Genomic DNA, 21,119 nt, shown 5'->3' on the forward strand with positions numbered 1-21,119 from the left:
GGTAACCGGTGCGTCAAAAGAGGGCGAGTGTGCGCGCTCGCGGTGAGGGATGAGCAGCACGAGCGCGAACACGTATGTGCTAATATGTGTCAGTATGTGAAATCGACAAGATTATGCAATAACCTTATAATAAAGCAGAGGGAAAACAGGAGAGCGGGCAGATAAGATGCTTTATCCGTTGCCTGCTGGATCAAATAAAACATTCTGAGTTGTGTGACCACTCGACCTTGAGAAACCCATGACCTTCACATGACCTTCTATTTTGGGGGAATGACTTGATTACAAAAGAAAAAGAGAAGGGAAAAAAGAGCAACTTCCCGTTTCGCTTCTCCTCTATTTATTAGCCAACAGAAAACTTCCTAGCAAGATCCCATCGTGACCCTGAATCTATTTAAAGTTGGTGGTTTTTGGTGTGAGCCAGGTGGCTCTCTGCCCAGGGCGGCATCTTATTAGGGTCGGCCGCACATCGCAGCCGGTTAGCTTAAGTTGATATTTGATCTGAAGCTGTAGCTTCACTGCTAAAGGCCCTTTCCTGTTTGTTTTCTCTTAGCAATCTAAACTTATTTATATTTTCTCTCGGCGAAAACGGAAAAGTAAAATGAAAATTCACTGACCAAACTTAGCTAACTTAGAAAAAAAAAAAAGAGTAAATATTTTTGCATTAAATGCAAGCTGCTATTTATAACTCGTTGAGCTACAACGACATTTAAATCCCCTCTGGGCTCAATAAAGTGGTTTTGAACTTGAATTTGACAGTAAATAACTAAAACTGTGAGCTCTTGTACAATAACAACATGAAAAGTTATTATGTCCAATAAAGTACACTCCTGTGTGGTATCAACCAAATCTTTACTCCACCACATAATGTGATGATTTGACAACCAACCCCTGGAACAAAGCATTGATGGAAAACGGCCTAAAAAAAGGATTGGAAACTTACATCAGACAGTCAGCGTGAGTCTTTGTCAGAAAGCTCAGCAGTACCTTTGTGTTTTTTTTCTAAATCACATCATGACATCATGTGAACTGTAGTGACTTAGGCAATTCATTCCTGAGCGTCTACTGACTCCCACCTTAGTCCGACTCTCTGCTCGATAGGAGGAAAGTCATTTTGCAAGAACAGATTCGTCTTACGTGTTTCACTTGGCATCACGCCGTGATAATAGTAAAAAAAACAAAAAAAAAAAAACAAGACTGAACACTGTTGCCTAACTCTACAACCAACTCCTGAGGCTTTAGTCAATCAATCAAGTTTATTTGTACAGTACATTGCAGCAACAAGGCAGTTCCAAGAGCTTTACATAATGGAAACATAAAAACATCATAAGCACATCATGCAGTCAACAATTGTGAACATCAGTGACAGACATTGCATTTTGTCAAGTACCAATTGATACACATCAAATATGTTGGTCAATGTTTCAGTTGCTATGGCTTAAAAGCAAATTTAGACAGGTGGTTTAAAGAAACTCGGTGTTCAGGTGACCTGAGAGGCATGGCAGGTTGATGCGAGAACAGCAGATCTTTAATGTATTTTGGTATTCTGTTAGTCTATGAATTTAAAGTCGGTTCTCTGAGCAATAAGGAGCCAGACTTTCGAACTGGGTGATGTAGCTGGTCTTCACCTCCGACACTGGAAAATGTTGGGATTAAAGATGGCTGAACGTTAAAACCACTACAATTTAGTGTAACGTTTACGCAATGTGTTGGAAATGTAAAATTGGATGGATGGATGGATGGATGGATGGATGGATGGATGGATGGATGGATGGATGGAGAAGTTCAATGTAGTCATTTTGTTCATTTTAACCATATTGACTATAAAGACAATGTTCACAGTGAACTTTGTTATGTAAAACTGCGTAAAGTACTATTATATATTAATTTACTAATTTTGGGAGGGTTTTTCTTTTCTTTTCGTTTAGTTTTTTTTTTCTTTTGCTTTTACCAGAGGATATATTATGCAAGATTCATTAAGCATGTTTTTGATATGTACTATTTTTGCTAGTTGCTAAATTAAAAATGCTCACCTCAAAACCAAACTTATCGTTGACTGCTAAAAGTTAAACAGCTGATTATTTTTTTAATTAGCACGAAGGCTCCTGGAAATCAGCCTTACTTTTATCAAAACTTAAAATGTTTTGATAACATTTGATAACATGTGCCTTTTTGAACATTAACAAAAAGGCATTATTCTAATTTACCAATAACACATTTGCAAAATTTAGGCAATGTATGAGCTTAATATTCATTTCTAGACAGCTGGTTAGCTTTGGGACGAAAAAGAATCATTCTTACTTGAAGTAAAGGCACTATTTAAACTGTTTTTTTGGTGTTTTTAAAAGAACATTCCTAAAATGTAGCGGGCGTGCCGTATTTGATTTCCCTACCTACTTTTTTATGAATCAGTGCTGTGACATCAACGGCTGTGGATGATTACAGTAGTGTGAGGAAATATGTGTCTGCATCTGCTCAGTTTTGTCGATTGCAGCGTTCATTCACGGCTTACTTTACACAAACTGATTCATGCACGCCCGCTGCTGTTGCTACGGAGACGAACACAAACAGAGGAGGGGAGCTTTGCAGGTGTGCAAATGATTTATCTGGGACTAGGGTATCCGCTCACAACGCCCTGTGTTTGTGATTAAAAACTACTCTGCTTTTGCATAAAGTTGTGCCATTAATAAAAAGTGTTTGTGTTTGATTTTTTTCTTTGTTTGTTTGTTTTCTGAAAAGTTAAGGAAACTACAGTTGGTTAAAAAGTTTGTCATGCATTTGCACTCAATCCTCCACTACCAGTACATGTATATTTTACTACAGTTACCTCTGAAAGTCTTTTTTGTGGTACTAAAATGTTCAAGTATTTTTTTCTTTTATTTATTTAAACAGCTTCTCCTGACAGAGCTCTGGATTTCTTCCAGCCTCCTCCATCGACTTCTGGGCTGTGTTTGAAATTACTGCTCCTCTTCCCAGCCGGAGCCTGAGCGCAGGGGGTGTCAAACTCATTTTCATTTTGGGCCAAATCAAGATCATGGACGCTCTTAAAGGGTCGGTTGTGCCGGAATGTATTGATAAGACCCCTGAACACACTTTTAAAAATACTAATAAGTTCTTAAAATGACATTATATCGACCATCTTTTCGCATTGATCAGTCCCTCTGGGGTTTTGCAATTGGTTTTGTGATTATTTGCAGTAAAAATCAAATGTTTGTGGCACTAATTTGGAAACACTTGCGATAATTGCACATATGTACGATGGTAAATGCAGCGTTTTATTCCTCGCCGTGATGACCATGGACTGCAATTTGTCACCAATTTAAGGCTGAGGCAGCTGTGTAGTACAAGTCAGGAAGTTAGCATCTGTTAAACCCGATGATTTTCATAATGTTTGCCAAGAAATCTGCAATAAACTCACAATTTTTGCATTAGCGCAAAAAAAGTGTGGGAGTTTGTTGATTTTGCATAAATTTCCACAAAAATTCGCAAGAAACTGGAGGGACTAACTGATGCAATCTGGCAGTAAGTAGATAAAAAACTGCTTTGATTTGATTGATAAAGTAATATTTAAGCACACTGTTGTCCTGACAGTTCTATTTGTGGGTCCCGCTGAAGTCTAGAGGGCCACATAAAAAAATACAGTGGGCCAGATTTGGCCCTCGAGTTTGACACATTAGGTTTGCAGCTGAACCTTTGCTCTTTCGATTTTAGATGGAGCTGTGTGAGAGTTTCAAAGCTTAGGGTCATTGTGTTAAAATCTAACCTTGCCTTAAGCCTGTCTAAAACTTTAGTCATAGCTTGTCTGTTGTGTTCTTTGGTTTTATTGATGGTGGTTGTTTACTATCGGTCTACGTTAAACCTCCGGGGATTTCATAGAAAAGCTCTAATTATAGAGACCCAGTTACTATGTAATTAGGGAAATGGTTTATTACCAACTCAATCAGATACACTGGATTTCATTTCAGGGCATCGGAGTAAAGAGAATGAATCCAAATGAATGCCATTTGTGAAAATACAACTTTGGTTCGGTTTGTCTCATAACCCCACCACCACCACCACCACCACCACCAACCCGCCAAATAAACAACAAAGCTTTTGGTTCGAATCCAGCAGTGTGAAAAAGTTCAAGAGGTCTAAATACTTTGTCAAGGCACAAGGTTATAAATGTCTTTTGTGTTTAAAGCTCCTCGAGGGAACTTGATCTCAACCTCGGTCGTTTTAAAATATGCACTTCCGCTGCTTGAGGCGTCGACTTCGGCTCCATAAAACATGCAAACATCCAGACAAGCAGAGAGAAATAGCTCTAATTCGCCCCCTCCCTATCTTTATCGTAATCTTGTAATGTACACTATAGATACAAGCTCATATCTTGTCAAGAGCGACTGATGCCCTGATGCCGCCTTGCGACGCCAGGATGGAACCGAGGCTTCTTCTTTTTTTTTGTTTTGTAGTTCAGCCTGCCGCCTTCTCTCGCACCTCTTTCCCGCCTTGCCTTTTCATCTTTCTCACATCCACCCTCTTGGCCATGGGCTCAGCAGCAGCTGACTTCCTGTGCGTTGCATGGCTGCCCCACACACCCATCCTGAAAGAGATTCTAGCCCGTAGCAATGTGAACCAAGTCATGAGAGCAAGATAAGGTTAGAAAATGGGCAGTTTCTGGCGAAGTGTTCCCCGTCTCAGTTTGGGTTGATGTTCTCTACTCTGCGATTTGGTTCCACACGAGAGAGTTAATGAAAGAAAATTGACAGGATGACTCACATAGTTTTTGAGGCGTGTGAATAATAAAAGAAGAAGCGTTTGTTCTTTTGGTTCCTCTTTTTAAAAAAAGAAACACAAAATAAGTTTTGGTTGCCTAAGTGAATCAAGACCCTTCTCTGTCAGTTTACCTCAGATGGAATCAGAGAAAACAAAAGAGAGTTATGATATGCAGAGAACTAAGAAAAGGTTTTTCTTTACATCTTTGCTAAATTGTAGCTACAGACAGTAGTGTAGTTTATAGCTAGGTGGTAGCAGAGTGAAGTTGGCTGAGAGTAATACATGGTGTTTACAAGTGTGAACAAATATCCAAAACACTTTGTGTATTTTTGTAAGCGTACCTCTAAATCAATATTTTACAAAAAAAAAAAAAAAAATGCTGAAATTACACCTCCAGTTTACGTTTTGAGTTGATTTCCATTTATCTAGATGCTGAAATTGCACAGAGGGACGGGCAAATTTTTGCATCTAGATATGAAGAGATCTACTCCAAAAGTAAATCACAAGGTTTTTTTTTTAAAAAACAAAAAAAAAAAACAATTTTGTCTAGAAACAATAAGGTTTCTTCCTTGATTGCCTTCCATTTAAAGTAACATCCTACCATCAACTCTGACCAGCTTCAGTCTTTCCTCAGCAACACATTGCTGAGGAAAGTCCAACGCTCCTAAGATCGCCTGCATACGGCATAACGGAAAGACATTGTTGTGATGAGACCAATTTCAAGGCGTCAAATTACAAAGTCAAATTTCTTTCGAGTCACGATTGCTATAAACAGCATTTGTCAAGAAAAAAAAAAAATTAAAGGTAATGTTAAAGTTTCAGCCCCAGCTTGGAAAAGGCAATACTCTAGCACTCAGATGTTAGTTAAATACCTTAGAATGACGTCAAAGTAGAGGAACGTAATGCGTTACTTCTATAGTTATTTCCTGCTCTATCACTGATACTAATGTTGGGTGTCCTAAATAGACACTCCATACCTTGTTATCAAAATACATTATTAATTAATAATTTCTGACAATTGTATTGGGCAGAAGTAGATAAAATGGCCAGTTATCTGCTGTCGTCCGGTCCGGTCTGACCCGGCTGGTTTATCTAAAAGTCACGGCTGATTTTTTCTAAATGTCAAGTTTAGCAGAACAGGAATATGTGGAAACATATTCCTGTTCTGCTAAACTTGACATTTAGAAAAGTATTCATACCCCTTCTACAGGCTTGAATTTAAATTGTTCTACATTATAAGTAACATAGTTACATATGTAACAAAATTGTGCAACCCTTCAAACATCGGCGGCGGTCCCTATTTACAAACTGACTTCTGAAGGCACTTAGTTATGCTGGATTTTATTCAGGGGTATCAGAGTAAAGGGTCCTAAAAACAATGTTTTAATGTTGTGTTTTTATTTGTGAAAATTTTTCGAAACCATGAATCATTTTCTCTTCAGTTAGCAAATATGCCCCGTTTTGTGTCGACCTATGACATAAACGGCCACGGAAATATGTTGAACATTGCAAACTGTGGAAAAGTTCAGCGGGCACGAATTCTTCCGCAAGGGATGGAAAGTGTTTACGACGTTCAAATCAGTATCTATGTGCGTTTTGGCCCGTGAGCCAAAGGATTAAAGAAGAGAAAGCGGTGAAATCTGAGGATTTGTTGTAATTTTTCACAAACATCATCAGAGCTACTCAGAAATTCCTGCTCTGTCACAACCTTTTTGCTTTCGTTTAAATTTCCATTACAAATTTCAACATCTCGCATTGCCTTACTTGTGATTCATTGAACCTTACACCCATACGTCAGCCGTAAGTAAAGAAGGATAACGTACGTCACTAATCCGTGGAAGCAAGTTGTGAAAAACGGGGTCATTTGCCAGTGTGGCAGGGGGCCTCCATGATCTGCTGCCAGTGCTTGTTTGATGGCGTCATTGTCTCAAACATGCTTTTGAGCTTAACCTCACAGAGAGGGGGGACAAAAAAAAACAAAAACAGGCTGTAGTAAAGTAAGACCACATCTCTTCAGTACCACTCTGCCAAAACAACAAAAATGACTAAAAGAGACTAAAACAAAGGAAACATAATGAACAAATAAAATGTTAACAAGTCTGTTTTTCACTAATCCGCTTGGTGTAGATAAGTAAGTTGAGAAAGCAGCTTGCTTTGTACTGAAATTGAACCCGGCACACCCATCAGATTTTTTTGCTGCTAATGAAAGTGCAAGCTGTTTGATATCAAAAGCATGATGCGATCACATGCGGGGTTAAAAGCTGAGCCTGTGGTCTGTGCTCTTTCTTTTTCTTCCTCTGCTTTTTTTTTTATTATCTTGACATAGTGCGTGATTGGTCGGTTGACTGACTGAACATCTGCATTCATGTTCACGTCTCATTTTCCTGTCTTGTCAGGACAGGATGAAGAGGAGTCACTGGTTAAGAGGGAACAATAGACCAGAAGAGTTCTACACTGCCCCCTGGTGGGGTCAACTAGAAGCAAAGTGTGACTGTACTTTCCTAAAATAATTATTTTCTTGCACAACTTTCTTTTACAAAAATCACAGCAATTGACTCTCAGCTCAGCTTCTTTGAGATTAAAAGGAAAAACAATCCACTAACTTGTCTTAAAATCCTCATAAGATTCTTTCAACAAGTTTGTTTTTAAAAGCCTCTGACCTTTCTGACCCTCACATTTTTTTGTTTTTTTGCTGAAGCTGTAGTTTATGAGCTCGTATCTCTGAATTTGAAGCAAATTACCAGGCGGGATTTAATAAATAAGTCACATGACCAGATGGGAATCTTGAGCGCAACGTCATATCCTAAAAAATACATATGTTAGCATAGAAAGAGTTGACATTAGAACAGGAAAAAGAAAGAAATACATTTTATCATTTAACTGTTTAGGAAACTTTGATTAAAAATTACATAGATGGAAAAATAATGGCTTTTTATATCATTGTTCAGCTTCTTATTTACTATCATCCCTCCAGTCCTGTAGGTGGCGGTATTGCAGCTCTAGGCCACTGTTCAGGCGCACAAACAGGAACTTTACAGAAGAAGAGGAAGAAGGACGCTTCACAGGTCTCACACGTGAGTCGTCATTTTGCACTTTTTCTTCAAATAAAACGTTTATTTTGTAGAAAAAAATATATATTACTCTTTTCTCTGACAGAAATCTCGCTGTCGCTCTTTTTCGGTTTTGTTGCAGCGGGCTAGCAAGAACGGGTCAAAGTGCTGTTTGTGTTTTAGCCGTACTCCCTGTCTTTTTATGGAAATTTAATCAGTTTTATAAGAAACTCGAAATAAATTACTAGTTCAGAGGAAGCATTAATATTTTTTGTCGACGATAAATTCGGCATGGATTGAGTAAAGGCAGAGAATACACTGATGGTGGGTTTTTATAGTAGCTAAAATCACTATTACTTCCAAAGTTAAGGCTTCTTCCAGCTATAACGCCTAATCTTTGCCTCATATTTATGAGAACTTATCCCAGTTTAAACGTCGAAAAGATATTGAATAAAGTGAGCTAATGCTTCTTTATCCCACTTCTACCAGAGAACCGGACTTTTGCCGTGTGTTGAGATCCCTAACATGCTGGCTAAAGACGGAGAACAGCTGCAGAAAGGAGGAGTGAGGAAGAGGAGGCACCCTGCTGAAGATGGAGGAAGTGCAGAATGGAAGAAGAAAAAGAACAGAGGTGAAGAAGAAAAACCAGGACAAAAGCCTCGGGGAGACGGTGGCAGGAAGCGACTGGATGCTCTGAGTGTTGGCTACTTCCGCCGAGTTGGGGAACGACTGAGTGAAGGCTTTGAAGAAGATGAGGAGAGAGGTGAGATGGATTTGGTTCTCGTCGGGGAAACTGAAAATAAAAAGTTAGAATTGCATCTGGAGATCAGATGCTGTGACTTTTTCTGTGTAACATAACATCAGTTCATACGGAGAAAACATTTCTATTTCTTTGTCCTTCACACACCTGCTGGGCAACTTTAATTTTCCTCAGTTAAGCTACAGCGGTTAGGATTTAGGTTTTATTTCTTACCTCGTGAACATTGGACATATTCAACACAAGTCCCCGAGGATCTAAGATGCTTTCTTAGGTGTTTTCCCTCCTCTTTTTAAGAAATTAAATCCAGAAAGAGATGAGGACAACTGTAGGAAAACTGAGGCCTAACGCTGACACATGATTGGCTCAGAATTTGTTTGTTTTCCATGTAGGTTGTACATTTATATGGACCTACATTGGGGCAATAAAGTTTGTAAAAAAAAATCAAACTGAAAAAAAGTTTTGAAACTAAAAAAAAGAGATAAATAATATATATGTATATGTTTTTAACTTTGATACTGAAAGATAATTAAAAGTGAAAATAAAGATTTGAATCTGAAAAATTATTTTGAACATTTTTTTTTCAGTGTCAAATCTTTATTTTCTCCTTAAATTTTGCTTTTCAGTTTTAAATTGAAAAAAAGTTTTAAAAAAATTAAAGAAGAAAATGTCAGCTTATGTCTTTTGAACAAGCTTAATGGCACCAGTTTAGCTCCATACATTTCTGTGTTAGGTTAAATGTGGAAAAAGTTGTGTTTTTTTTTTTCTCACCCTAATAAAAAATGGATTTTACCAGGTTTAGAGCCAGTGTATCTATTAAATGTAATTTGCATGTATAAAATAAGCTTTTTTGGGTAAGACACCAAACTGATCATTCCTTGTGTGAATTCTCAGTGGCATTGCTGTGCATTTCAAATAAATATGTTTGCAATACATCGGACAGAGATGTTTGTGGGGAACGTCCTCGCTGAGGTGAAAGGCAAAGCCGGCCTGGTGGCCACCGACCGGACGGGAAGCATCACTCTGCAGCGGCTGCTCCCGCTGTCCAGCCCGGACCAGGTGGGGGAAGTCCTGGCCGAACTGGGCGGAGAGTCGGGGGCAGGGTTTAAGGAGGTCTCATGCGACCGCTGTGGAGGCCACGTCGTAGAGAGCGCGCTCAGACAGATGTCCAGGTGGGAGGGTAAGTGTGAAATAAGCGATTACTTGCTTATTTAAAAAAAAAAAAAAAATTGTTCCGAATTGTATGAAGACTTTAATTGTCACCATTGTAACCAAAAACATAGTAGGATCTAAGTCAGAAATGTGGCGATGTATAGGTTAAAATTTAGTTCATGTGTGATGATAAAAATGTTGTATTTCTTTTTCCACAAATAAAAGACCTTAAAGACATAAATGACTGTTTACATGTCCTGATTGTCTGTTGTAGAGTTCTCACAGAAGGATCCGTCCAACGAAGAAGAGGAGGAGGAGGAGGAGGAAAGCGCTGGGATGCTGGAGAGCCAGGTGTTGTCTTTAAGTCAGGTGGTGAAAGACAACGGCTCAGAATTCATCGGACACGTTCACGGCTCGCACGTGGTCCGCACACTTTTACACGTGCTGGCGGGCTGCGTCGGACCTCCTCGCACCGAAGCCCAGCCAGGTGAACACACAGAGGCACTGACGTGTTTTAGTGAGAGGTGGATGTGACCGATTCTTAATCTTTTGATTTTTGTATATATTTTTTTGTCTTGGTAAAATGGACTTTCCCTGATTCCAGATGTCTTTTTAAAAAGCTGTAGTGTAATTATATATAGCAATATAATTAAGGTTTTTCCACCCTTTAAGTTTCTGAGCAGTCATTTATTATTTCTGTCATCGACAGCACCACTGTTGCAGAGCGCGGTCACTTTAAAGCATTTCAAAACTAATACAAAATGATAATAAATATGAGGCATTCAACTAAATTAGTCTTTTTGAATTGAAGATTATTGATTACTGCTGAATTTAAATTCTTCCCTGACTTCATTACTGAAGTGAAAATAGTCAACTTCAAGTCATCTTTGCTTCATAGTAGCATCTACACTGAAGAGTTCAGTTGTCGGTGTGACCTGGTAAAGATATTCTGCTAATGTAACTGTAAAAAAAACACACACAATTTTGCAATTGCGGTGTTTCAATTAAAATCACAAGTGAATAAATTAGTTGTTTTGTTGTTTTTTTTTCGTCAAAGTGTAACAACATATATTTAATATTGCTAAAAGTCAGCTTATCGGCCATTGGCTCATATTTTCATATGGGCGAATCCTTAGTTGACCATGTTGGTGTGTTGCTGAACAGTGACACCTGCTGGATTTAAAAAATCATAGGAGGCAGCCTGGACGAAGAAGTTCCAATTCAGTGTGGACAAAGCGTACGGTAAAAGAACAAGGACATTTTTAAAATAAGTGTCACAAAATGCCGCATGTTGTTTATGCAGACTGTGACTTTGCTGAGTGAATTAAATCAAATCACTCCCATCTTTGCAGGCAGTAATTGGACGTTCAAAGTAGGGCTTTAATTCCATTTAATTCCCCTGTTCTCCAGGTACCCTCTAGTTATAAGCTCCTCCGTTCCTCGCACGAGTTACACCGGGCCAATTACCCGACCAGAAGTTTTTCTCCGCAGAGTGCCCGTTCATGCCCAGACTAACAAATAACGTCTCCTCTCCGCTGGTTTGATTCCTGCCAAACATAACGATGTCCCTGGGTTATGGACGTCATTCACAGCAACTAAATCTGTATAACGTGTGTGTGTGTGTGTGTGTGTGTTCCGATTGAAGCAGCGAGGGAGTTTTGATGCAAATTGCAGCAATTGCTTGCTATTTTGTTTTTTCTGAGAGAGAGAGAGAGAGAGAGAGCTGGCCACATTTTTTTATTGCACTTCCTGTTTGAGAAACGAAATAAAGCTTTTGATTCCTTTTCAGTATATGTGATGGAGGCTGAGTCAGGACGTCTGACTTCACGTCTGTGTCTCTCGTTTGATGTTCTGGTTCCAATTAGGGGTAAAAGAGCACAGGGCGGCCCCCCAGCTGACCGACTTTGAGATTCCCACCTCGTTCTGGTACGAGCTGAAGAGCCTCACCGAGACCTTGATGGAAAATATTAATCGTAAGCTGCCTTTCATCACGCCATCTCTGTACTCGCCTCTTTTCTTTTTTCCTTTCCGTGGATTATAGCTGACGCAATTCCTTCTTTGTACTCCCATCACAAAGAGAACATTTTAGCACAGAGGACTGGAAAATCTCCCCCTCCCATGGGCCCACCACCCGTGGGAGGGGCCAAAGGGGTCGGGTGCAGTGTGGGATGGGTGGCAGCAGAGGGAGGGGACCCTGGCGGTCCGATCCTCGGTTGCAGAAACTGGCTCTTGGGACGTGGAATGTCACCTCTCTGGTGGGGAAGGAGCCGGAGCTAGTGCGTGAGGTCGAGAGGTTCCGGCTAGAAATAGTCGGTCTCACCTCGACGCACGGCTCTGGTTCTGGAACCAGTCTCCTTGAGAGGGGCTGGACATACTTCCACTCTGGAGTTGCCCAAGGTGAGAGGCGTCGGGCAGGAGTGGGCATACTTGTTGCTCCCCATCTCGGCGCCTGTACGTTGGGGTTTACCCCGGTGAACGAGAGGGTAGCATCCCTCCGCCTACGGGTGGGGGGACGGGTTCTGACTGTCGTTTGTGCTTACGGGCCGAACGACAGTTCAGATTACCCACCCTTTTTGGAGTCCTTAGAGGGGGTACTGGAGAGTGCTCCTCCTGGGGACTCCCTTGTTCTGCTGGGGGACTTCAACGCTCACGTGGGCAATGACAGTGAGACCTGGAGGGGCGTGGTTGGGAGGAACGGCCCGCCCGACCTGAACTCGAGCGGTGTTCTGTTGCTGGACTTCTGTGCTCGCCATGGATTGTCCATAACGAACACCATGTTCAAGCATAAGGGTGTCCATATGTGCACTTGGCACCAGGACACCCTAGGCCGCAGTGCGATGATCGACTTTGTCATCGTTTCATCGGATCTGCGGCCGTATGTCTTGGACACTCGGGTGAAGAGAGGTGCGGAGCTGTCCACTGACCACTACCTGGTGGTGAGTTGGCTCCGGTGGTGGGGGCGAAAGCCGGTCAGACCTGGCAGGCCCAAACGTGTTGTGAGGGTCTGCTGGGAACGTCTGGTGGAATCCCCTGTGAGACGGAGCTTTAACTCCCATCTCCGGCAAAACTTCGAACACGTCCCGGGGGAGGTGGGGGACATGGAGTCTGAGTGGACCGTGTTCCGTGCCTCCATTGTCGAGGCGGCCGATCGGAGCTGTGGCCGCAAGGTTGTCGGTGCCTGTCGCGGCGGCAACCCTCGAACCCGCTGGTGGACACCTTCGGTGAGGGATGCCGTCAGGCTGAAGAAGGAGTCCTATCGGGCCTTTTTGGCCTGTGGGACTCCGGAAGCAGCTGATGGGTACCGGCGGGCGAAGCGGCATGCGGCTCGGGCGGTTGCTGAGGCAAAAACCCGGGCGTGGGAGGAGTTTGGAGAGGCCATGGAGAAAGACTTCCGTACGGCTTCGAGGCGATTCTGGTCCACCATCCGGCGTCTCAGGGGGGGGAAGCGGTGCAGCACCAACACTGTTTATAGTGGGGATGGTGTGCTGCTGACCTCTACTCGGGACGTTGTGGGCCGGTGGGCAGAGTACTTCGAAGACCTCCTCAATCCCACCAACATGCCTTCCACTGAGGAAGCGGAGCCTGGGGACTCTGGGTTGGGCTCTCCAATCTCTGGGGACGAGGTCGCCGAGGTGGTTAAAAAGCTCCTCGGTGGCAGGGCCCCGGGGGTGGATGAGATCCGCCCGGAGTTCCTTAAGGCTCTGGATGTTGTAGGGTTGTGTTGGTTGACGCGACTCTGCAATGTCGCATGGACATCGGGGGCAGTTCCCCTGGATTGGCAGACTGGGGTGGTGGTCCCCCTGTTCAAAAAGGGGGACCGGAGGGTGTGCTCCAATTATAGAGGGGTCACACTCTTAAGCCTCCCTGGCAAGGTCTATTCAGGGGTCCTGGAGAGGAGGGTCCGTCGGATAGTCGAACCTCGGATTCAGGAAGAGCAGTGTGGTTTTCGTCCTGGTCGTGGAACGCTGGACCAGCTCTACACCCTCGGCAGGGTCCTGGAGGGTGCATGGGAGTTCGCCCAACCAGTCTACATGTGTTTTGTGGACCTGGAGAAGGCGTTCGACCGTGTCCCTCGGGGAGCCCTGTGGGGGGTTCTCCGGGAGTATGGGGTACCGGGCCCTTTGATACGGGCTGTCAGGTCCCTGTATGACCGGTGTCAGAGTCTGGTCCGCATTGCCGGCAGTAAGTCGGGCTCGTTTCCGGTGAGAGTTGGACTCCGCCAGGGCTGCCCTTTGTCACCGATTCTGTTCATCACTTTCATGGACAGAATTTCTAGGCGCAGCCAAGGTGTTGAGGGGATCCGATTTGGGGGCCTTAGGATCTCATCTCTGCTTTTTGCAGACGATGTGGTCCTTTTGGCTTCATCAGATCGTGATCTGCAGCTCTCGCTGGAGCGGTTCGCAGCCGAGTGTGACGCGGCCGGGATGAGGATCAGTGCCTCCAAATCCGAGGCCATGGTCTTGAGCCGGAAAAGGGTAGAGTGCCTTCTCCGGGTCAGGGGGGGTGTCCTGCCCCAAGTGGAGGAGTTTAAGTATCTCGGGATCTTGTTCACGAATGGGGGAAGAAGGGAGCGGGAGATCGACAGGCGGATTGGCGCAGCGTCTGCTGTCAAGCGGGCGCTGTACCGGTCCGTCGTGGTGAAGAGAGAGCTGAGCCAAAAAGCGAAGCTCTCGATTTACCGGTCGATCTACGTTCCCACCCTCATCTATGGTCATGAGCTTTGGGTCATGACCGAAAGAACGAGATCGCGGATACAAGCGGCCGAAATGGGTTTTCTCCGTAGGGTGGCTGGGCTCTCCCTTAGAGATAGGGTGAGAAGCTCAGTCATCCGGGAGGGACTCAGAGTAGAGCCGCTGCTCCTTCACATCGAGAGGAGCCAGTTGAGGTGGCTCGGGCATCTGGTCAGGATGCCTCCTAGACGCCTCCCTGGTGAGGTGTTCCGGGCACGTCCCACCGGGAGGAGGCCCCGGGGAAGACCCAGGACACGCTGGAGGGACTATGTCTCTCGGCTGGCCTGGGAACGCCTCGGGATTCCCCCGGAGGAGCTAGAAGAAGTGGCTGGGGAGAGGGAAGTCTGGGCCTCCCTTCTGAAGCTGCTACCCCCGCGACCCGACCTCGGATAAGCGGAAGAAGATGGATGGATGGATGGATGGACTGGAAAATCTGATATCGACTATAAAACGTGTGTTTTTATTTTTAAAACAGTAAAATGAACGGTTTGCGCTGGCATAAAGGAGCCGATGTTGCCGTGGGAAAGGAAATATTAATCAGATTCAAAAGAAGTGATGAAACCATTTGCTGACGTTTAATCCCGTGGTTTTCACGCCGCTGTCTGTTGAGATCTGAAAACAGCAGAGCCGAAGTATAAATACTAAATGAATGAATTTACAGTATTTTTATATTGACACAACCATTTCATTCCAGTAGTAAAAAGACAGATTGTAGTCAATAAACCTCTTTGCTAATGCTCTTGCAGAGATTTAAGCTTCCTTTACCTAAACCCTTACTGTCCGAAGAAACTATTTTATAAAGTACAGCTGGTGTGTTTACCTCAACTCTTCTTCTATTTCTTTTAAAATGGCCAGCAGCAGATTTCATGCCTTCCCATTAGTCTCCAGTCGGTGGCAGTAAAGCCTCTGCAAGTACTAACAAGAAATGTCAGGGCACAAAGAAGCTGTCTTCTACTTAAATATTACGCGTACGGATTGTTTTACTTACAGTTCAGGCAAGTCTTCCTACTCTTTTGTCACATCACAAACACAAACTAGCTTGTACGTATTCTGTTGGGATTCCATTGTAATTGTTTTTCCATCTGTTTGTCCTTCAGTGAGCGTTACAGATGGAGCTGCCAGTGCCGTGTTCCAGACCATGCTGACCGTGTGTCACAGAAAACGACCCAAACTGTGCAAACAGCTCCTGAAGCGCACCATGGAGTACCTGAGCAGCCGCAGCTCGGCCCCCGGAGTCAGGTTAGAGGTGTTTTGTTTATGGGTTTTTTTTCTGTAAGGGTTATTGTAGCAGAGGTATAACATTGGACACCATTTTAACTCGTCTCCTACAGTCCGCTGCTGGTCTTCCTGAAGGACCAGGCCTCCAGTCGCCTCATAGAGACGATCATCCAGCTATCCCACAAATCTCTTCTCCGTGACCTTTACAAAGGCCACTTCAAGGGCAGTCTGGTTGACCTCGCCCTCCATCCTATCGCCAACTTCCCCGTCCAGAGGCTGACAGCCGCCTCGGCCGAGCATAAACTGGTAGGCGGTGTTGTTGTTGTTGTTGTTGTGGAGCTACGGGACTGAAGAGTTCGCCGCTTGACGGCTTTCCCGTCCTCAGTTCCCGAAGCTGTTCGACGAGCTGGTCCAGGGCGTGGAGGCCGTCTTGGCCGCGGGTCACATGGGCGTGATCGTCCAGCTGGCGGAAAGCTGCGCAGAAAGCGGCGAGAAGCAGGACGACATGATGCGGTGCCTACTGAACGTGAGCCTCCCAAAACGTTTTGTCCTGCTACAAATACGAAGGAGTTCCTCCATCATGCCAGCTCTGTTTCCCTTCAGTCTTTCCACTGCGCCGAGCCCGGCTCTCGACATGTCTGCTGCCTGCCGCTCTTTATGTCCTTGCTCACTTATGAGGTGTATTACCAGACTGACGCAACAGAGGGCAGCACACAGAAAGAGGTAAACCGCAAACTCTTTACGTTACTGGGTTGGTTTTTTTTTATTAGTTAGTTTCCTGTCTTTAAATACTTAAAGAATCTCTTTCATTTTTACATTTCAGCACTATTCAGCACAAAGTTGTTGAGTTGAAGTTGACAAGTTCAGTTAAAGTTGCGTTAAAAAAAGCCAATATATTTTGTTTTAGTGAGATTTGTAATACATTTAATATTAGACTAACTAATATTACGTGCAGTTGTTGAGTTACATCGTATTCACAACGAAATAGATTTGTGTCATCTGTAAGCAATGTAAAATTGTGGCAGTTTAAGAAAATACAAAGAAAGAAAATATGCAGAAAAGAAAAACACCCCAGTAACAAACCTTGGGGAACTCCATATAAAATTCTTACTAACTGAAAACCTGTGCTGTTGTTTTTTTTAACAGACTCAAGTCTATTTTCCCCTAATAAATTTAACCAGGACACTCCACGCCCGCATTGTTGTTTCTTTGTTGTGAACAATGATAAAAATGAAAATATTAAGTTGAAGAAGACTTTTTTTTTTTTTTTTCCCTCCAAGATCTTCATCCCGTTTTATACATTGGTGTTGTTTCAGTAACTTCCACTTTCTGAGGAAGTTCAGGTGACACATCTCATCTTGCGTGTTTTCCCCCCCCCGGCGCCACATCAGATTGTTTTCATTGTCGTATTTCAGGTTCCGCTGACTTCCATCTGCTACCACGGTTCCCGGCTGGTCCAAGCGCTGGCCAGGTTTAAGGAGCGCTCTCACCTCCTCAGCAGCCTGCGCACCCTGAGCCCCGCCGACCTCCTCACCATGGCCTCCGACCCCTCCGGCAGCCACGTCCTGCAGGCCCTCATCACCACATCCAGTGACAAAGGCAGGGGCAAGATCCTCAAGAGACTGGAGGTACAACATGTTCGCTGGATTTAGTGTTGGGTTAACCCAACACTAAAGTTCAGAAATGCAAATTAAACGCCGTTTCTCCTCTCAGGGCCAGTACGTGCAGATGGCCTGCTCCAGGCTCGGAAGCCGAGTCCTGGAAGCCGCGTGGAACAGCGCTGCGGTCAGCCAGAGGCAAAGCATCGCGCAGGAGCTTGGTAACGTTGACGGTTTTTTAGCGCTTTCAGTTTTATTTATGTTTTTTTGTTCACTTCTTCACTTTCTTTCCCGTCCTTCTCTTCCAGTTCCCAGCGAAAGTAAGCTGAGGTCCGATCAGTTCGCTCGTCACGTTTGGGCGAAGTTCGGCCTCTCCCACTTTGTCCACAGGAGAGCCCACTGGCAGGAAATCCAGACGGGAGAGTCCAAGAAACGAAAACTTTTCAGCGACCTTCTGGAATAAAAAGTCAAAATTAGTAAAATTGTTTAGTGTTTATTTGCTTTATAATAAATATGTATAATGTTACTTCTGACTCGTTTGCTGATTTTAGATTTTTAATATACAATTCGATGCTAGTAGAGATGTAGCCTGTAGGTGGCACTAGAGGTGCGTGTATGGTGAGGTTGTCCTCATACTTCATCAGCTACACTGTGGTTATGGCTGATACTTGATTCCCATTGGTGCAAAGATACTAAAATTAGGAAAATATTTAAACAAAATTAAAAATATATATTCTTGTTACAAATAAGCATTGTTATGAATATACAGTATGTCAGTGCTTGCTTATTTTCTGATTGTAGTGGGAGGCTTTTGTTGCCACTGTGTCATACAGTAATTTTCAAAAAATGTAACATGTCCTTTGTTGCATTTGGTTGTGAGGATTTTATGTAAGATAATTCAGCACAAAGGGGAATCAGAAATATTGTGTGCATTTATATTAATCTCCCCAGACGTGCACATCTATGGACGGACATTGTTGCCCGTTCCTTTTTGTTTTGTCACATAATTCAAGCTCCATCCAACTGGTTGTAAACCATAATTTGAAAGATTCCTCGTTGTCTAGACTTTAACAAGGCCATTTCAGCAACATTAGCCTTTTCTAAGCCTTGCACCATTTTGGTCTCATCTGACCAGCGCCCTCTGACTGACTCGTTAAAAACTGCAAAAGTGAAGTTTCTTACGGCCACTCTTATTAAAATGCCAGATAGTTGAGTTTCTGTCTATATATCGTTTTACTGACAATTTGTCCAACCCGGGGGATCTCTGCAGCTCCTCCAAAGTTGCTTGTTTCTCCTTTAACGCTCTCACTGCCTGGCATGTAGGTTTATGTGGTGATGCTCATCCTGGTATGTTTGCAGTCCCACGTTTTGAATGATGGATTGAGCTGTGCTTTGAGGGATGTTCAAAGCTTGGGACATAGTTTTTTATTTATCTTTTTTTCTTTTTTTTTACTTCTCATACGTGCCTTTTACAACATGAGTACTAATCTTCTGATGGCTCTCTGTTATTATTCTGGCAAAGCACATAGACATCCCTTCAACTTTCCATCTGCTGTAAAATCCAGATTAGTGGAGAACGGTTTGGTGAGGCTTCATCCTGTTCACTGTTCATCCCAACTCGTAGCTTTCATCATTGCTTCCACCAACCTAAGTTTAATCAGTGACGACGGTTCAGGCTTCCCTTCGCTGTTTTGTCGCTGTAACTGTGCGCTCAGGCAAAGCCGGGGAATAATGACCTTTGGGGCCACAATGAGCAGAAAACCGAATCAGATGGGTCCCGCCCCCTCCACCTCTTCCAGGTCTGCTTTCTTTACAAACTCTGCTCCTCCATCATCGGTAATGCCTCCGCCCCTGCCTCTCCTCCCCCTCCCCAAAGGAAAGCGACATGCAGCTCATTAGCTATGCACAGTGCTCACCGAAAATAGTCTTGTCTTCGGTGGAAGCCGAAGAGGAACTTCAACAGGCTTTCCAGTGGTACTCAGTGGGTGGCTTTGAGTCTCCTGAGCTCTCCCTCTGCCTCCGCGCCCCCTTTGCTCGCATGAAGTGTTCTTTTTTGCCCAAGAACCACAGAAAATGCCCACTGAATGAGTCAGCGTCAGGGAAACACAAAGAGGGAGGATATCTGTCACAGTTTGAGACGCCGATAGGGTGTCACGGAAACAAATTCTGTCATATCTTCCCCCCCCTCCGTTCCCTCCTCTTTCCCCTCCTGTGGGCGTCAGCAGGGCTGTCACATGGCTGCTGTTATCTGACGGGTTGTTTTTTTTTTACCCCCTCTTTTTTCTTTTTGACCTGTTTTAAGTGTGATGAAAACCTTTTGTTTTATTCCAACCTCCGCCCCCCCCCCCCCCCCCCCTCCTTTTAGCAGAGTCTTCTAGGTCGTGGAGTCATCCTCCGTCTGACCTCATCTCGTGGACCCCGCACAGCCGAGGGGTTAAAAAGTGAAATCGGACCTAAAAATAAAAAATAAAATAAAAACCCCCTCTTCCTTCTGAATATCAACATAAATGTAGGACATTTCAGATGCCAAAGGACTTACTGTCTCCTTGACAACAGTCTCCAAGCAACCATTACTCCTCAAAGCTTTCTTCCAACCCCTTCGTCTCTCCGTCTGACTCGCTCCCTCCCTTCAACCCCTCCGCTTCTTTGCCAGTTTTTTATTCCTCTCAAAGAGTTTCTTCAGCACGTCCACTCCAGATCGCGCCAGCATCAGAACCCGAGGACTGCTCACGTCTGACGGGCTCCCGTGACTGGCTGCTGCACCTAGGGAGTAAATGTGTAACCAGATTTTTTTTGTTTTGTTTTTGCAATAATATATTTTTTATTTCTTTTGGTAACTCTAAATGAGGTGTGTTTATGTTGCGTTTGAAGGGGAGTAAATAAAAACCCCAGTGTGAGCAGAACAGCAGCTCACATTTCATGCTCTGAACCTAAGTGGTGATTATGCAAAATAAAAATAAAATTAAAATTCTAAGCTTTCAGCAAATCCAAATCTTAAACCGTGAATAATCCATCAGGCTTAAGTTTAATTTCGGAGGCATTTCAAGTAAACAAACGCTACAAAGTTATTTTTAGCTGCGGCGCGTTGTTTCCTCAGAGGTAGAAAAGCAATACCCCAAACATCACAGGAGTGATTTGTCTTTAAATCCAGACTCTGGAGCACAAGCTACAGCTCTTCATGAGTAAACAACACAAACAGTTATGTGATACATAACTCTTAAATGGAAGAAAATAATTATTGTTTCAAGGTATTTAACAAAGAAAAATGGGGGAGGAGTGTAGATTAAAACAACTTTATAGTAACTTGGGGTATATCGCTGCCAGTTTTGTAAAGTAGAGATACTTCCAGGAAGTCTGAACTTCTCTGTTGACTTTAAAGGTCTTCTTGTGTGATTCCTCTACATCAAACTCGAGGCTCGTGGGCCAAATTCGGCCCGCCGCAGCTTTTTATGTGGCCCTCTAGATTCTAGACTAAACGCTAAGTGTGCTTAAATATATTATTTTATCAATCAAATCAATGCAGCTTTTATTTGTTTCCTGCCAAATTATATCAATCAGACCCTCCACGCTCTTGAGAATTATCGGGGAAATCCTCGCACTTTTTTGCGCTAATTGGGAGTTTTTGTTTCAGATTTTTCTCAAAAATTGTCAAAAACTTTCCTACTTGTACTAAACAGCTGCCTCAGCTTTAATTGATGTCAGATTATAGTCTATGCGGCGAGTAATAAAAAGTCACATTTACCGTAAATATACCCAGATTAGTACCACAAACACTTTGAATTTTATTGCAAAAAAATTACAAAAAGGATCACGAAATCCTGGAGGCACTAGAAAAGCGTTGAGCAGTATTATTTCATTTTAA

At 43.4% G+C, this 21,119-nt stretch overlaps 1 protein-coding gene and 1 long non-coding RNA gene across 3 annotated transcripts; one reads left to right on the forward strand and one right to left on the reverse strand.

The window, feature by feature from the left end:
• Positions 1–7,721: 7,721 nt before the first annotated feature.
• nop9 (NOP9 nucleolar protein) lies at positions 7,722–17,783 on the forward strand. 2 transcript variants are annotated; one of them, XM_032566516.1, is made up of 12 exons: positions 7,722–7,826; positions 8,292–8,565; positions 9,503–9,739; positions 9,986–10,198; positions 11,577–11,684; positions 15,539–15,680; positions 15,773–15,965; positions 16,045–16,185; positions 16,263–16,382; positions 17,075–17,287; positions 17,373–17,478; positions 17,566–17,783. In XM_032566516.1, exons 2-12 carry the CDS (start codon positions 8,328–8,330, stop codon positions 17,718–17,720), a joined length of 1,866 nt encoding a protein of 621 aa, XP_032422407.1. In that variant the 5' UTR covers positions 7,722–7,826; positions 8,292–8,327; the 3' UTR covers positions 17,721–17,783. The 2 variants fall into 2 exon arrangements, with proteins under 2 accessions (XP_032422407.1, XP_032422406.1); XM_032566515.1 differs by lacking the exon at positions 7,722–7,826 and adding an exon at positions 8,105–8,126.
• LOC116722291 (uncharacterized) lies at positions 17,602–20,429 on the reverse strand. Its single transcript, XR_004339737.1, has 3 exons — positions 19,797–20,429; positions 19,174–19,710; positions 17,602–17,711 (listed from the first exon to the last, which is right to left on the reverse strand). It is a non-coding gene; the product is annotated as an uncharacterized LOC116722291 (long non-coding RNA).
• Positions 20,430–21,119: the final 690 nt, after the last annotated feature.

The sequence above is a fragment of the Xiphophorus hellerii genome, chromosome 6 (assembly GCF_003331165.1).
Source record: "Xiphophorus hellerii strain 12219 chromosome 6, Xiphophorus_hellerii-4.1, whole genome shotgun sequence".
Taxonomy (NCBI): Eukaryota; Metazoa; Chordata; class Actinopteri; order Cyprinodontiformes; family Poeciliidae; genus Xiphophorus; species Xiphophorus hellerii.

Coding starts and splice junctions, on each gene's coding strand:
- nop9 (XM_032566515.1), top strand. Junction 16,186..16,262: donor TGATGCGGTGCCTACTGAAC/GTGAGCCTCCCA, acceptor GTTTCCCTTCAG/TCTTTCCACTGCGCCGAGCC. Junction 17,288..17,372: donor AGATCCTCAAGAGACTGGAG/GTACAACATGTT, acceptor TTCTCCTCTCAG/GGCCAGTACGTGCAGATGGC.